Source organism: Hippopotamus amphibius, chromosome 6 (assembly GCF_030028045.1).
Source record: "Hippopotamus amphibius kiboko isolate mHipAmp2 chromosome 6, mHipAmp2.hap2, whole genome shotgun sequence".
Taxonomy (NCBI): Eukaryota; Metazoa; Chordata; class Mammalia; order Artiodactyla; family Hippopotamidae; genus Hippopotamus; species Hippopotamus amphibius.
This window is the reverse complement of record NC_080191.1, coordinates 84231979-84248992: the sequence shown is the minus strand read 5'-3', so window position 1 is coordinate 84248992 and position 17014 is coordinate 84231979. Positions and strand designations below refer to the sequence as shown.

The window sequence follows — 17014 nt, the reverse complement described above, 5'->3', positions numbered from 1 at the left end:
TTATCCCTTTAAGTTTTTCTTTCAACTATTGTTCTTAAGTGCTAGAATATAAGCACTTCAAATTGATCATTATGTGAACAAAATGCTTAATATCTTTTAGTCTAAGATAAATCATCTTAATAATATGCACTGATAATGTCTATGGCTTAATAATATCGTCCTCATTGTAAATGGTAAAGAGCAACACAACCTTCCCTGTTTACACTAGCAAAAGATGACTCTTTCAAGAAGGATGTCCGATCAGCAACACTTTATCAAAGTACTATTTCTTCAGCTGGGAAAGAGATTAGCTTCTGAAGGCTTAAGGCCTTTTTGAGTTCTCCTTAAGGTCAAACATAAAATTAAAGGCAGGTTGGAAATACATAAAATGATAAATAAAATATATTAGTAAAAGAATAAAGAAATAGAGAAAAATATTAATTACAAAGTTTTCATCTTTTACCTTTTCACCGGCAACACCCTTTGCGCCAGGCATTCCAGGTATACCCTGAAAGAATGCACATGGAATGTGGGTTTAATCACCTCCTCCGAGAATCCATGAGATGCCACGCCCACTGCACACTGCCAAGGGGCTGGGGGCATCGTGACAACCTCAAAGCTTTAGAGGGAGATGCTTCCTAGTTCCTCAATTCTGAGCAGTTATAAGGCTACCCACAGTGTAGAAGGCAGCTTTACTGTAACTGGCTTGTTATGTCTGAACATACTTAAAGCTAATTCTAGCTCTAAACTAAAGTTACTTTTCAAGGATGAACTTTAAAATTAGAATCCTATTTTCAGATCAACAGGAGCTCTTCCTGGCATGATTTCATGTACAGAATACAACACAAAGATGTATCAAAAACACTAGGCTTTAAGTAGAGAAAGAGACTGGCAGAAGGATGCTGGGTTAAGATTTGGTGCTACTGGGAGGACTTATATTCTCTGATTGTTTTTAAAGTGTCAGATATCATAATAAACCAAGGGCAGTCTTCACCATCACCAAGTATCCCTTCTAACTTGAAATATTTGCCTCCAAAGAGCCAAGAATATACGTGGTATAACCCACATGAACTTCCAGCCACATTAATGCAGGAAAACACCAATTTGAATAATCCAAAATAGCACAAAATCAAAAAATGAAATCTTCTATCTCACATTGTTCCCTGAACATACTCTCAGCCTTCTCATGGCTCAACCCTGGTACTAGAGCTTCAGAACTGGTTAAAAGTAGGAGGAAGTATACAAGCCTGGATCACAGCTCAGGATTAGTGAAATGATATAAGGAAGATTGAGTGAACTAAAGAGAGGGGAGGGATGCAAAATATAAAGTTAAAGTTTAGTGTGGTTATCAGAGAAATAACTAGTTATTCAGAGAAAAAGTACAAAAATGTAAGTGTAAAACTAAAAATATAAAACTAAACATCATTTCTTCCCCAAAACTTATCAAATTATATAACATGTTTCTCCCCCAAATTCGTATTTTCAAAATGTGTATATAAACCAGTCAACATTCAGGGAATTCCCTGGCGGTCCAGTGGTTAGGACTCCACACTTTCACTGCCAAGGGCATAGGTTCAACCCCTGCTCAGAGAACAAAGATTCCACAAACTAAGCAGTGCAGCCAAATTAAAAAAAAAAAAAAATCAACATTTAAATACTCAAATACTTACAGGTAAGCCCTGCAATCCTGCTTCACCAGGAGGCCCAGGTTTCCCTGGTTCACCCTGAAAAAAAGTTTTTGTTGAACCTATATGAACTGCTGTCCTTCTTTCAAGAAAAGGAAAGACAAAAACCTTCTAAGTAAAAGGATTATCTGTACAGCTGACTTTACATGTTCTTTTATAACATGACCCAGTTTAAGACATGGAGTTGGGATAGAACTTAGGACAGAAATGTAATCAAAACACATAATTTCCTTCTGCCTACTTTCATCAATAGGGAAATTTTACTGAGGTTCTGAAACCAAGCAAACATTCTATTCTAATAAGCATTTTGTCTTTTGTGGTTTTTTATTGAAGCATAGTTGATTTACATGTTGATTTACATGTTGTGTTAATTTCTGTTGTGCAGAAAAGTGATTCAGTTATAAATATATATATATATATGTATATTCTTTATCTTCTTTCCCATTATGGTTTGAATAGAGTTCCCTGTGCTGCACCATAGGACTTTGTTGTTTATTCATTCTGTATATAATAGTTTGCATCTGCTAAGCCCAAACTCCCAACCTCATTCTCCCCTCCCCCACCCTCCCCCTTGGCAACCACAAGTCTGTTCTCTACATCTGTGAGTCTGTTTCTGTTTTGTAGATACATTCATTTGTGTCATATTTTAGATTCCGTTTGTAATTGGTATCATATGGTATTTCTTTCTCTGACTTCTAATAAGTATTTTGAATTGACACTTGATTAAAAAATTAAATGGAGGAAAAAAGCCAAAACCAGCTCAATAAATGTCCCAGCCATGTAGTAATGGAAGCGCTGTGCCTGGCCGGCCCCGGCAGAGATGACCCCATCACCCTTAGACTAAATCTCACAGCTACCTTCGTTCCGGGCATTCCAGGTATCCCTTCACGGCCATCCACACCTGGCAAGCCCTAAAGGTGCACAAAAAAACACACTGTCTCTTAGAAACACATTCTTCTTCCCTGCATTACTTTCTAAAGTTTTATTACAATAATCACTTTGGAAAACGGGCTTGGTGACAACAGCTCAGGACGTACCGTGTCCCCTTTGGGCCCAGGGAGACCAGGAATTCCCAGAGAACCTTGAGCCCCCTGCAAGGCAGAAGGGAGAAAACAGACAAGACAACCAATCACCACATGTACTTAGGTCACCTGTATGATGCCAGTGATTAGCAGGAATTCAAACTCACCCTGTCTCCCTTGGGACCGATTTCTCCAGGAGGCCCTCGCTGTCCTTGATCACCCTGTACGAAAATAAAATTGTGTTCCTGTGAGCAAAAGTTACTTACCGATAGACTTTTGAAATCATAAAGCACCTTCCATGTTACTTTATATTGCTCTTTCATCCCAAAGGCTTTGCTCTGTCATGGGTGCCTCAAGAAATCTTTTTCTAAAAATTATATTGTCCTAAAAATTGATATCACCATAAAGATAATTGAGACTTACATGTCTATTGATGTCATTATAAAGGGATAATGATTCTGTGCTCCTTGGATGCACAGCTATAATAAAATTAAGCTCCACACTGCAGGTAACCTTGACATCAGGAACTGTGTCTACACATCCTCTAGCCTCATTGACTGTCATGGTGGGTTGAGGTTTGGACGCGTTGCTAACCTTTCCTCCATGTTACTTACTTCCCCAGTCAGTAATAGTGACTTCTGTCAGAATTATCCAGCTAATGCTGATATATGGTACAGCCAGTGGTAGATGAGAGAAGGTGTCTTCCAGAAATGCAGCTTTTGTTGAATTGCTTAACTGCTCCAAAACCTCAAATGGCTTCCAGTTGCTACTGGATCACTTCGGATTGCCCAGATTGGCATTAAACACTCTCCATAATGTGCTTCTACCTTATCTGTTCAAGTTGCTCTTCTCAGCAGAAATTCTTCACCCAGGCAGTGCCAGCACTAAGGCAGCACATACCACCATCACCCCAACAGGACACATTCCCACTTGTGCTGGCTGCCCTCCCCACCTGTGCTCCCTGCCCTCCTCACCTGTGCTCCCTGCCCTTCCAGCCTGCACTCTCTGCCCTCCCCCACCTGTGCTCCCTGCCCTCCCCACCTGTGCTCCCTGCCCTCCCCACCTGTGCTCCCTGCCCTCCTCACCTGTGCTCCCTGCCCTTCCCACCTGTGCTCCCTGCCCTCCCCACCTGTGCTCCCTGCCCTCCCCACCTGTGCTCTCTGCCCTCCCCACCTGCACTCCCTGCCCTCCCCAACCTGTGCTCCCTGCCCTCCCCACCTGCACTCCCTGCTCTCCCCAACCTGTGTTCCCTGCCCTCCTCACCTGTGCTCCCTGCCCTTCCAGCCTGCACTCCCTGCCCTCCCCCACCTGTGCTCCCTGCCCTCCCCACCTGTGCTCTCTGCCCTCCCCACCTGCACTCCCTGCCCTCCCCAACCTGTGCTCCCTGCCCTCCCCACCTGTGCTCGCTGCCCTTCCAGCCTGCACTCCCTGCTCTCCCCAACCTGTGTTCCCTGCCCTCCCCCACCTGTGCTCCTTGCCCTCCCCACCTGTGCTCGCTGCCCTCCCCACCTGCGCTCCCTGCCCTTTCCACCCAGCACAGCTCTACAGGCCCACCTTCCCCTAAGGTCCAGTGGTGCATTACCTCCACCACATGCTCTAGAGCTTGATCCTATAATGCTACCCTTCAGTTACATTCTGTCTTTCCCACCGGACCTTGATAGTTGGAAATTCTATTTTACTTATACCTTTTCTACATTTTAATGTGGTATGAGTGATTACTAATGAATGGCTGTTTGGTTTATTTACTTCCAGAACAGGTGTGAGGCAGTCCACAGCAAAGAGGTACGTACATATGGCAGTCAAAGTATCAAATAATGAGATCAGAAATCACAAGGGAGGAAAAGGACAAAACTACCCAAGAACCTAAAATGAGATAGTTACTGCAATTCTAACCATCCTGGCAACCAAAGCAAAAGGCAAACACAACAAGCATAAACACTTAACAATTTGACAACACTCATGAGAAGAAATGCACATCAAGTCAGAAGAACATTTCTCTGTACAAAAAAGAGATGCTTGTCTCAATTTTTAAAATTTTAAATAAATATAAAAACTATGACTCATTTCCCCACTTTCCTCACATCTAAAAGACACTTGCACACACACATACATACAGCAAAAAAAATCAATCATTGATCATTGCTAAAAAGTCTATCAGTGGATCCCGTGAAAGGAAAACTACTCACAGGTGCACCCGGGAGACCTTGAGGCCCAGGTTCTCCATCTAAGCCCCGAGCGCCCTGCAAATAAACAAGACAAAGAAATGAACTGGAGATCAGTCATATGTGCTGAGGGGCACACCAGTCTTTCTAAAGAACTTCAGTAGCCAGATAAAAAGGAGGTTTTGTGTTTTGTAATATATACTCTATTCATCAGTGAACCCGAGGAGTATTTCATCAGAAACCTCAGATGTGAAAACACAGGTTTACATCCTCTCATCCCACCAAACGTACCTAGACGCACTCTTCGATACCACCCTGGGTATTTAAAGTTAACAAACACGGTATCCATTCCTGATTGCTGATATGAACTACGTGTGTAGAGAACTTTGCAAGCCTACCGGGAAAGGTCTGGTACTCATGCTCCAGGGTTCTCAGGATCCCTACGGGAATTCATTGATGGTAAAGACCAAGGGACCACCCAAACAGCAGCTGCCATGGACTCTGCAGCCACCACCCCATGGGAGGGACTGCTGGGACTCGGGATCCCCACCCAGATCTAGAATCAGGAGTCCAGCCATGTGATTCGGAGGAACGAATTGTAATAAGGATTTGAGCATCCCCTCTTCCATCCTGGATAGATGGTAGGTTCAGTTTGTATAAAGTAATTGGTCTATTTTCTCAACAACAGATTTACCCTGCCAAGCGATGATGGCTAAAAACTACAGAGCTTTATACATCTAGTTATCATGAAACTCTCTCTGACTTTGCTATCTATTGTACATATCACCCCCTCATTTTCATTATAAGAATCAAAATTGATTTGAAAACAAAAATATGGGGGTTTCAGTGCTCTCTACATGTGCTACATGACAAAACACACTCTCCTGTTTAAAACTTTTTCTCATCTACCAGGTGAACGAGAAGGCAGACGGGCACCTGACGTGAATAGGCCGTCTCCTGATGAACAGGCTTGAGAGGGGGAGATGATAAAAGAAATGGAAAATAGTCAAAAGAGTATTGGATAGACGTCAGGCCAAGAAAACCAGGCGGATGGCGTCTGCAGTAAGAATAAAAAATTAGAAAACCTTTGATAGAAGGTTCAGACATGGGTAGAATCAAAGAAGAAGCAGAGGCACCACAGAGCCTTGAAAGTCTTTGATCCCTAGAAACTAGAACAGAGCAGAAGGCATTCTCCAACCACCAAAGAAGAAGAGGTTTGGGAGACCCGAAAAAGCCCTTGAATTCATCACTCACATTGCCTGGTGGGAGCAGAGCCGGCCTTCATGTTATAGAAATGGCTTTGATGCTCTCTCCCTCCCTCCCTCCCCCTCTCTCTGCCTCTCTCTCTCTCTCTCTCACACACACACACACACACACACATTGCTGTTCAGCACCAGCTCAGACCCAAATTGCTGTTACTAGGTAACCACTCCACAGGTCTGAGTTCACAAGAAGAGCCTTTTTCTTTTTATTGAAAGCAATCGGACAGAAATCAGAGGAAATGAGAAATTTTGAAAACTACCAAGTAGCAAAATATTTTAAATTAAGAGCATATCAAGAACAGTAATTGGTTTCAGAGTGAGGGTCACATATTTTAGAAGGTGATTTAAACCCAGAGAAAGCAAAGGCTTGGGTATCAGCAACTTTAAAATAAATGAGATTTATTATTTAATTACAGAAGAGATACACACAGAATGTTACTTAAGGAAACATGAGTACGGAAATACAAGATATGTTTTTAAAAATACGATGTTCTCAGAAAAGAAATATCCTAGAGGAAATGGAAGAGGTATGCAGGCAAAATGAGAAAACCTAGACAGACAAAGAGGCTGAAAACATGAAGGTGAAGGAATTCTTCACAAAGCAATTCCTTTGATCCACAAAAAATGTGCATCTCTTTTTTAAAAAGGTTGAATTTCATTTACTGAGCACCCACAATGTGCAGTCATCTTTGTCTCGTTGTTAATGGAAGGCTCTATGCTTCTGTGCAGAACAAGAAGTAGCCTCAGAGGTTCTGCGGAGAATCAGGCTACGGTCAGAAAGCGTGGTGGGCAAAGTGCCTTCTTTTTTATATTTTCTGGAGCCTGCAAATGGGCTTTCCTAACAAACTTTCTAAAAAGTGCTGACCATTTTCTTAAAATCTGAGACAAGCTAGACACACCCCTACGCTCATGCACACACACACACACACACACACACACACACAAAGCAAGAAAAATATTTCTGAGTGATGAACACTCAAGTTTGCATTGTTTTTGCTTTTGCCATTCACTCAGCCAAGCAATCCCTGTGCCCTCCCCTCCCCCCAAGGGCAACGCCTCATCCTTCTGGGCTCCACCTCTCCATCCTCCTCTGCCTTTGCTGTGGAGGACACTGTGTCCGTGTCATCAGTGTTGACTACTGATAATGATAAGAGATTAAACATAACAGCCCCGCTTACTCCTATGTACCCAAAATAATTAAAAATATATAATACATGACAAGTATCACGTGTACTACTCCTCTTTATCATCTGTATATAACAGAAATTTAAGAACCTAACCAAACATCTACAAAGCACCAAATAAGAAATAAAAAGTGATGTTGTTGAAAATAAGAAGATATTTTGAAATGGCCCCAAACTTAAACATTTATGCATTTCGATATTGTATCATCACCACCATCTCTTACTTTTTCCCCTTTGGCCCCAGCTATGCCAGTGATGCCTCTCAAACCTTGAGCTCCCTGGAAATACAAAAAAGAGAAGTAAATTCTTTTAGTTGAACCACACAGTCTTTCACAGTCATCACAAAAGCTGATCCAGACAAAGGATGGCCCATAACCAAAGGTAGCCCTGAGAAAAAGTGACATTATATTGTAGACAAACTCTCCTAGTTTAGAAGAAAAATCCAAGTGGAATTCTTCTGATAGTAAAACCTTTTTAAAAATTCTATAGACTTACACAAATCTGGAATCAGAACAATGATTGATGGCAAAAAAGTACGCATCTTTAGCACAAAAGAATTATGATAATGTATTTAACTTTTAACTCACACACAGAACACTGCCATTGTTGCCTCCTTCGTGGTTTGTAACTTGGTTACATGTCTCATGATCGTGATTTTAAACCTTGTAGTAATTTTTCCCCACCAAGGTAAGCCATCCAAGAGGGACCTAATTAGGTTCCCAGGTAGCCCACAAAAGCTTCTTCCTATAAATGTAGCCGGGGTCTCCATCAACCACTTGGCATCACTCTTCGTGACACCACTTCTACGATAAAAGGTGTTCTGAATTCCAATCTCACCCCTCCTCAGGCACAGGGATAGGTAATCCTCAAAATGAGGATGTAGGGTGTTATTCTTAGGATCCCCTTCAACACTGAATGCTGTCCTTCCCGATGTCTGGCCCCAGTTCAGCAGGGCTCCAGAAACGGATGCTGTAGAGACACTCGCAGGGTAGTAGCAGGGCGTGGATGCCCCACCAGGAAGGTGGGGTGGCCACTTCCAGACAATCTGCTAACTGTCCACACTGGCTTAAGATAAAGTAGCTCTAGGCCAGTCATTTCCCTGTGTTCTCACTGGAGAAAAGGGAGCAGCTCCATGGCCAGCTCTTTGTTTTATATCCAGGTCCGTCCCAGTTCTCCGTAGATCGGTCAGGAATGGCCTGAAATATACATGCAGGATGACCCAATTCAGGACACAAGTGAGATCTGGCCAAATCAGATTAAAGCTGCTCATTCTTGTGGGGCTCATTTACTGACTCTGAAGGTAATCCACAAAGAATTCCAACTCTTGTAAGTGATGGATATGTTCATTATCTTGATTATGGTAATGATTTCACAGGTGTATACATGTCAAAAATTATTATATTGTATACTTTGAATATATGTAGTTTAATTTTGTCATTTATATGTCAATAAATGTGTTAAAATTAAAAAAAAAAGAATTCCAGAAATATTTGGATCAATAGCAGAGACACGAGAATGACTTGTATTTTCTCTCAAGGAGAGCTTGTGCATAAGTGTTCCAAAAAGCATACTTTTTACAAATCTTGCATTCCTTGACAGATACTATATATTCAAAAAGTGAAAAACTGTGAGTTTTATAGAAATATTTTGGCATATCCTCTCCCAAACCCCAGAAGTTCAGCAAGCAGTAAAAATATCCTCCAATGACCATTAGAGTCCTGCAACATAGTTAAATATGTTTCTAAAAATACTTCACCGGAGGTCCTTGAACTCCAACCTCTCCTGGTCCACCCTGGTCTCCTTCTTCACCCTGAAAAACCACAGGGAGAAGCACAACAAATGCTATTTCAGCAAACGGACATTGAAATGGGTTCCGTCGAGCTCGGCACATGGTAAACTCATCTGGCATCCCCTGAATCAGTCTACTATACTTTCTTAAATTATTTTATATAAGTAGTCCATATTAATTTCAGAACATTTAGAAAACACAGAGAAGTATATAAAGTCGCTCAAATCCCACCTTTCCATTTTAAACACCAGTAACATTTTGGTTGCTCCTTTCAAAGTTTTTCTAAAGATAGAGAGAAGAGGGGAGGGAAAGAGGAAGAAAGAAAAGGAGGGAGGGGGGGACATGCACGCATCCAAGTTCTAAGTGCATGTGTTGTGGGAGTATTATTAGGAAAATATGATCACACTATGCAAACTTTTCCATAAACTATAATATTTTAAATTATGACTTTCATTTTAACTTTTTCATTATAATGTTTGTACCATGTACAATTTTTCAATGTATTTAAATCAGTCTTTTCTCCCATGGCTTATACCTTTGATGTCACTCTTAGAAAAACCTTCTCTGTCTCCTCAAAATATATAAATATTCATCTATACTTTTTTACTAGTAATTTTATAGTCTAATTATCAGGAATTTATTTTGATATAAAATAGAAATCTTTTATTTTTTCCTGGTAACTGGCACTCTATCTAATATCATTTATTGAATAAGAGATTCTCTCCACCCAAGTTGGAAAATTCATCTCTAACGTATATTAAATTGATAAGTATATTTGTTTCTGGACTTCCTTTCTATTCAGCTCTACTGGTCTGCTGTATGATGTCAATAGCATAGCATTTTAATTATTGAAATTCTATAATACATTTTAATCTCAGGTTGGGAGAATTCCTTTACCTTTATTTTTCATTTATAGTGACTCATTTTCAGATGTTTCTAAGTGTTTATCCTTCCATATGAACTTTGGAATTGTTGGGCGGATCTTCACAAAAATGCTTCTTGCTTTGTATTAGGACTTCATTAAATTAATAGATTATATAGATAGAGTTAGAATCTTTACAAAATTGAGTCCTTCCATCTTGGAACTCAGTGTATCTTCTTATTTAGTCAAAAGGTTTTCTTTCCAGCAATAAAGTTATGTTCTTTTCTTTATGTTGACTACTTCTTAAGTTTGTTCTGAGGTATTTTGACTCTCTGGTGGCTATTGCCAATAGAATCTTCTTACATTATGTTTTCTGACTAATTATTGGTTTGACTTTTTGATATACTTTAAAATGTAGGATATTCTAAACAGAAATCCAACTACTGTTTCTTACAGAAAGGTTACTTTATGGACTCTGGAAAAAAAGTTATTTTCTCTCTGACAAAGGTTTTACTTTTCACAATAGATATACTGCTCTACATTTTCTATGGTAATGAATAACTTAAATTGTGAAGTTAATCATGAGAAAAATTCTTAGCTTTTAATATTTGTTCATAATAGTAGATTAAAATTCAGTTCTATTGTTAATACGTTTCAATTCACCCACTTTCTTACTCCACAGGATATACTTTATATAAAGAGATTTTCATACACACACACACACACAAATACAAAAAATTTAGTAGCAGTATTAATATAGAACATTCGGGTATATAATGCAAAGAACTAGGCTATACCTAAATCACTTACACTTCATTTTTGAATGTACTCTGAGAGTCTTACATAGTGGATCTTTGTCTCATAATTATATTCAGATTATATTGCATAAGAACATATGATTGACAACAGAGGGTGGTGGTCCCAATAGGAAAGTCAGTGAATAAACTAGTTCATGGATTGGGTAATCAACACATATATAATTAACTATTACTTGTATTTACCCAAGTAAGTACAAAAACAACAGTGACTGTAATTTTTCATTAGCAGGGTTTGGGGTATTTTCCCATAGATTCTTGTTAAACTTTGGAGTAATGTACTTGATTGAAATATTTCACCAGCAGATGAATAGCACACAATAACTAATCAATAACCACAAAGCTAAATGACAAATTTAGGAATAGCAATATATTATCATTTTACTGAAAGACTTTTGACTATTCATTCTTATCTTCATAAAAAATTTTTAAAATCTTCATTAACTAACTTGTAGAGTAAATTCAAGGCAGAATTGTGAATCTGAGAGCAAACTTCAGGCCCCTGGTCTCATAATTCTTCATCTTTCTGCTTTCAGTTTACAGTTAAAAGCATCTATTAACCCTTTCAAGTTTCATTCCTCAAGGAGCTATCTTATCTTCATGGGTCAATTTTCAAAGACATCACTGAAAGTTGTAATTGACGTAAACATGTGAAATAAATTAAAGGAATTTTCAACAACTTTTAATGAAAATTTTGGCCAGTTACCTAACACACCAAAATATTTGCAGGTTCCCCACTGAAGACCGAACCAAATTTGAAAGTCCAGATAATTAACTTGTACAGGTTTCAAAAATGCTAGTTTTTCATGGAGAGAGTAAAGAGATACTCCGATTGACAGCCCCATTCCCAAATCGCATGGGTTGGGGGAGTGGAAGTTCCCCAGAGAAAAGGGGTCACACAAACAAAGAGGAAGGGATGCAGGGCATCAAAAATAGCAAAAGTCTACTAACTCTGCTTTACTAGACATATTACATTCCGAATGTCTTTTGGTGTAATTTAGTATTCCTATACACCTGTTTTTATGGTTAAATGATATTCTATTATAGGGCTATGTCATTCTTAATTTAGCCATATCCAACATTTTTTTTTCATTTCTGTACCATTAGCACTCAAAATAAACCCTGGCACATAGCAGTTACATAATAAATATTTGTTGATTTTTTTTTTAATTACAAATTTTAAAATTCAATGGAGGAATGATTACACAGAGAAATTTTCAAAGTACTTGATTTGTTTCTATTTTCTCCAGTTTGACATCAAGAAACCAGCTGTTATATGCCAGGTAAATAAAATGCCTTAACTATTCAGAGCCTAAGTAATAAAAGACTTTTAAATGAGTGTTCACACTGTAATAAGGTACAGAAATTGACTTATTTATCCTCATTATCTGAGATTGCTCAACAGCTTTGCCTAAGGGATTCGACAAATATTAATGCCTGGGAATTCCCTGGCTGTCCAGTGGTTAGGATTCTGTGCTTTCATTGCCAAGGGCCCAGGCTCAACCCCTGGCTGGGGAACTAAGATTCCGCAAGCCAGGCAGCATGTCCCAAATATATATATATATATATATATATATATATATATATATATATATATATATATATGAATGCCTGCCCAAAGGTATTAATAAATTGCCTTTCAAGCTCTTAACTTTAAAAGAAAAAGACTTCTGTCACCCTGTAAAGGTAGAGAAGGACATAGTCAACAAAATCTAGAGGACCCACATTAATAAGAACAGTTTGACTTTGTAAAATATTATGGAATTAACAGGGACTAACATTCTACCATACAAGAGGTCAAATTCTTAGTTACTTTAAAACAATTCCATCCTAGTGGTGAAAAAAAAGGCAAACAGGTCACCTTGCTTTAAATTTCAGTTTTGGTTTTTCTGCAGGACATGCCAGCCACAGTGCAAGTTCTGCTGTGGATCCCAAGTTCCTACCCAAAAATTAGTAAGTGGTATTGTTAACTTCCAGATTGCTGAAAATCTAGGCTATATTGAAATGAGGTCAGAAATAAACCGATAAATTATTTCAGGACTTAAGATGCGAAGCTATGATTAGTGACTTCCCTGTTTGCTAGTCTCAGCAACACTTGTCATAAAATTTTACACATCATAAAATTTTGTTTAGTGGAGTGAAACGACCAGCTTGAATAACATTTGACTATCAAAAGCATCAAGGAACGGGGATATGTGTATAAAAACAGATGACTGAACTCGGTGTACCCCCCCAAAAAAAATAATAAATAAATAATTTTTTTAAAAAAAGCATCAAGGAAAAGAGCTGAGTGTGATTGATTTGAAAAGGAAAGCAAGGGGTAGCAATACAGGAAAGAATGAAAGTGTATGGTGCTTTCTTTGTTCTTTTTTTGGTAAGTGAACAATGTTAGAATATGATGCTTAATCAGAATATTGATGCATCTACTGAGAACTTGTGAATCATCACTGGAAAAGGAAGGGTAAAATATCATGCTTTGTTATTCCTTATAATTCCTTACAGCGAAAGTCATCACGACCTCCTAGTCACAATTTACCCACTAAATATTTCTTGTTCTTACCTTGTGACCTTGTCTTCCAGGTTCACCAATCTCTCCTTTAGCCCCTTTATGACCCTAAAAATGCAAAAACACATAAGTAAGTAGAGAAATAAATAAGTAGATTGTTGGGTTTGGCACAGAAAGTGGTCAGAGGGCTCATAAAGTGACCCTGCTCCCCTAAAATCTGTGTCAATATGCTGCTAAAAGAAAGGTTATGTCACAAAGAAATCACAGCCTTAGGAGAATTTAATAACATCATGTGTATTACCTGACTCCTGTATATAATGAATATCACTTTCGGTTAAAGAACAAACACTCTTCTGCAATAACAAACACTCCATTACCCAGTTCAGAACTAGGCAACGATTCACTGCCTTCTGGTCCCTTGATCCCTCCTTCCCCAACGGCCTCTCACGGTTGGGTCAAGGGCATGAAGTCTTCTCCAGGATCAGTAACTCGTTTTCCAGAGATGACAGCTGACCCACCCAAAGGGCTATTCCCTGCTCCCAGAGGCTCCTCTGAAAACCTTCTGCCTCCTGCACACCATCTCCTTCCTGGAGGCAGGAGGAGGGCTTCCCCAGATGCACAGCATTCCGCCTTTTCTTGTACACAGTTTAGTGCAAAGGGAAAGCTACAAACAGCAGGCAGTGAAGGGTGAAGAGCGTGAGAAGAAATCCCCACGTTTCACAGTCGAGCCACCTGTTGTTCCAAGCATATGTGTGCTTTGGGCAGTAACATGAGGCAAATGTGAAATAAACACTCCAAAACTGTCTATCAGAGCTTTCATCCTGTGCTAAGAGTGCAAGTCTCTGTGAAAAACAAGACACCAACCCAGGCCCAAGTCTTCTGCAGTTGTGGGAACCCACCAGAGCTAACCTCAGAGAAATCCACAATGGGAACCCCAGTGTCTCCGAGCCTTCCAGATCCTGGCAGAACTCCCCTGATCTGGAATTTTTCAAAATCACTTTAGACTCATAGACTAGAGAGAGAAAGGCATTTAACCCCAGCATTTGGTATTTATTCCTACGCGCAATTTTGAAGTAATGACGACAGAGTGAGAAAACACTTTTGGAAAGTATCTTTTCTTCTCTATTTTGCACAGGTTTTTGTTTTGTTTTGTTTAAGATTTATTTTATTTTTTTTAATTAATTAATTTATTTATTTATTTATTTTTGTTGCATTGGGTCTTTGTTGCTGCACGCGGGCTTTCTATAGTTGCCGAGAGCGGGGGCTACTCTTCATTGTGGTGTGTGGGCTTCTCATTGAGGTGGCTTCACTTGTTGCAGAGCACGGGCTCTAGGTGTGCGGGGGCTTCAGTAGTTGCAGCATGCAGGCTCAATAGTTGTGGCACATGGGCTTAGTTGCTCCGAGGCACGTGGGATCTTCCTGGCTCAGGGCTCAAACCCGAGTCCCCTGCATTGGCAGGTGGATTCTTAACCACTGCACCACCAGGGAGGCCCTGCAGTTTTTCCAACTCTTTCTAACTAAAACAGTTTCAAATACATTGTGTGTAGAGTCCCTGGCCCCCATCCCTCACCACTGGAGCAAACTTCTGAACCTTCATTTGGTGGTCTAGGGTCTCTCCATCCAATACATTTCATTGGTATTTCTTCCCTGCACAGCAGAAGTACTGAATAATCAAGCATCTGTGTCTGTCAGGGCACGAGCGGGAATTTCCAGGACTGAATAAGGACCACAGAATAAGTGACACAGACTTGCCTGATCCATCAAAGTGGGGTCTCTGCACCGGGAAGGCCAGTGCTTCAAGGAAAGGCTCTGTTTTTCCTGTGGATAATACTCTTGAAAATAAAATAGAGCACGGAGATTATTTTCTTACCCTCATGCCTGGCAGGCCTGGGTATCCCGACCGACCCGGTGGACAGGAATTGGGACACTGCCAGAGAGACAGAGAGAGAGTAAACGAGAGCCTCTACTTTATGACAAAATGGTACATCTTTTAGGGATTCCAGCTACAGAACCCCAATGCAATTATATTCATTACATAACTCTGACTACCCCTTTTCTTTTTTTACTATTATTTTATTTTTAAACTCAGAAATAGTCCTAGCTTACAGAAAGCTACAGAGAATATAACAAACACTTTCCCCATGTATCTGCCATCCAAATTTAATGAATGCTACTAGTTTGCCATATTTACTTCAGATTTAACTTGTTAAAGAAATAAAATGTTTGCAGACAGGCTACTGTCCCAGGACCTGACCTTTTTCCCCTCCCACTCCCTCCTCCACTCCATCAGCTTTGTCCCCAAGGTCACAACCCCCCAACAAATGGACCAAAACTGCATTTGGTGCAGTTTTCCTAACATTGTTTGAATATTAGTCTGGAAGTAAAACAAGTCTCAGAGGGAATAATTTGACTTCTGTCTTCTAACATTGGGGTGCTTTGGTGAAAAGCATGTCTTAGTCATAAAGTAAAAAGATTATGGAAAAAAGAAAAATATTTCTATAATGAAAAGCGGTTATTCTGAGTGTACACGAGCAACAAGTTCACCAGTCCGACTGACTGCTCTGCCATCTGAGTAGCGTAAAACACAGAAACACAACACATTCCAGCGAGATCATTTTAAAAAGAATTCATCTTTTGAAAATCATTCCTGATCTTTGACTTAAAACTATGTTGTTCAAAGGAAAATGTCTTACCAATGGGTCCCCATCATGAAAGCCAATTGTTCCCTAAAGTAAAGAAAATACTAAGGTTCAGAATATAGTGATGGGAGGGAGGCTCAAGAGAGAGGGGATATGGGGATATATGTATACATAGAGCTGAGTCACTTTGTTGTAGAGCAGAAACTAGCACAACATCGTAAAGCAATTATACTCCAATAAAGATGTATTTTTTTAGAAAAGAATACAGTGAAATTCAAACTTACTAATAACAGAAAGTTCATTGGACGAAAATACAATAAATACATTTGTTCAATAAATTATAAAGAATAAAGAGTATATAATTTGCTAATATTCTAAAAACTTGACTTGGCCTATTTTGTTTGGAGAAATCTAAATAGCAGTAGATTATTTCTTTCAGGGAATTGAAGGGAAATAAAATGAGAGAATAGAAAGTATGGAGAATTCTGAATCATAAATTGAAAATAAGGATAATCTCCTAATTAACCACATTTTAAAAGTGCTTACTGTGTGAATCCTTTGTACAAACTAGTTCCTTCAAAAATGTTCCTTTTATATGCCCAAGTTTTGAACATCTGAGCAATCACAAGCCTCAAAGCACTTCAAATACAATGAGTAAACCATTTCCTGTGAAAACCATCTTTTAAATTATTGTGATTTCTCTACTATTCTAGCTTAAAAAGACCATGCTCTGAATGAGTGAAAAAATCAAAGTCATTTTGAAACTTTAGGACAATGACTCAATTTAAAGGTGCTTGTATTTTTGGTTCTTAGGTTTCTTTAATCCCAAAGCTCAGAAGCAGAGAAATTCAAGCTGCAAATAACTTACACTGGGTCCTGGGGGTCCAGGGGGGCCTGGTGATCCTCTTCTCCCAGGGTCGCCCTGAGTTATTTGAAAATTGTGACACAGTGGTTATACACATGTCAAAACACAGTACATAAAACTGGTGAGGCATGAGAAAATGACATTCCTAGAAACACTGCAGAGCTCATCCTGCATGGACCTGCCACCAAAATCGATGGGTGACCTACAATCCAATTACCTCCACAAAATCAGAAGAATAAAGGAG

The 17014-nt window shown here is 39.4% G+C and overlaps 1 protein-coding gene across 1 annotated transcript in view; it reads right to left on the bottom strand.

Annotated features, from left to right (window-relative positions):
* The window catches only part of COL9A1 (collagen type IX alpha 1 chain), a 93415-nt gene that overhangs the window by 32594 nt on the left and 43807 nt on the right, over positions 1-17014 (bottom strand). The window contains exons 15-26 of the mRNA XM_057739581.1: positions 16774-16827; positions 15960-15992; positions 15137-15193; positions 13321-13374; positions 9051-9104; positions 7519-7572; positions 4873-4926; positions 2854-2907; positions 2702-2755; positions 2522-2575; positions 1650-1703; positions 443-487 (exon numbers count right to left, since the gene is read on the bottom strand). Of these exons, the coding sequence (XP_057595564.1) occupies positions 443-487; positions 1650-1703; positions 2522-2575; positions 2702-2755; positions 2854-2907; positions 4873-4926; positions 7519-7572; positions 9051-9104; positions 13321-13374; positions 15137-15193; positions 15960-15992; positions 16774-16827 (621 nt within the window). The remainder of the gene's footprint in view (positions 1-442; positions 488-1649; positions 1704-2521; positions 2576-2701; positions 2756-2853; positions 2908-4872; positions 4927-7518; positions 7573-9050; positions 9105-13320; positions 13375-15136; positions 15194-15959; positions 15993-16773; positions 16828-17014) is intronic.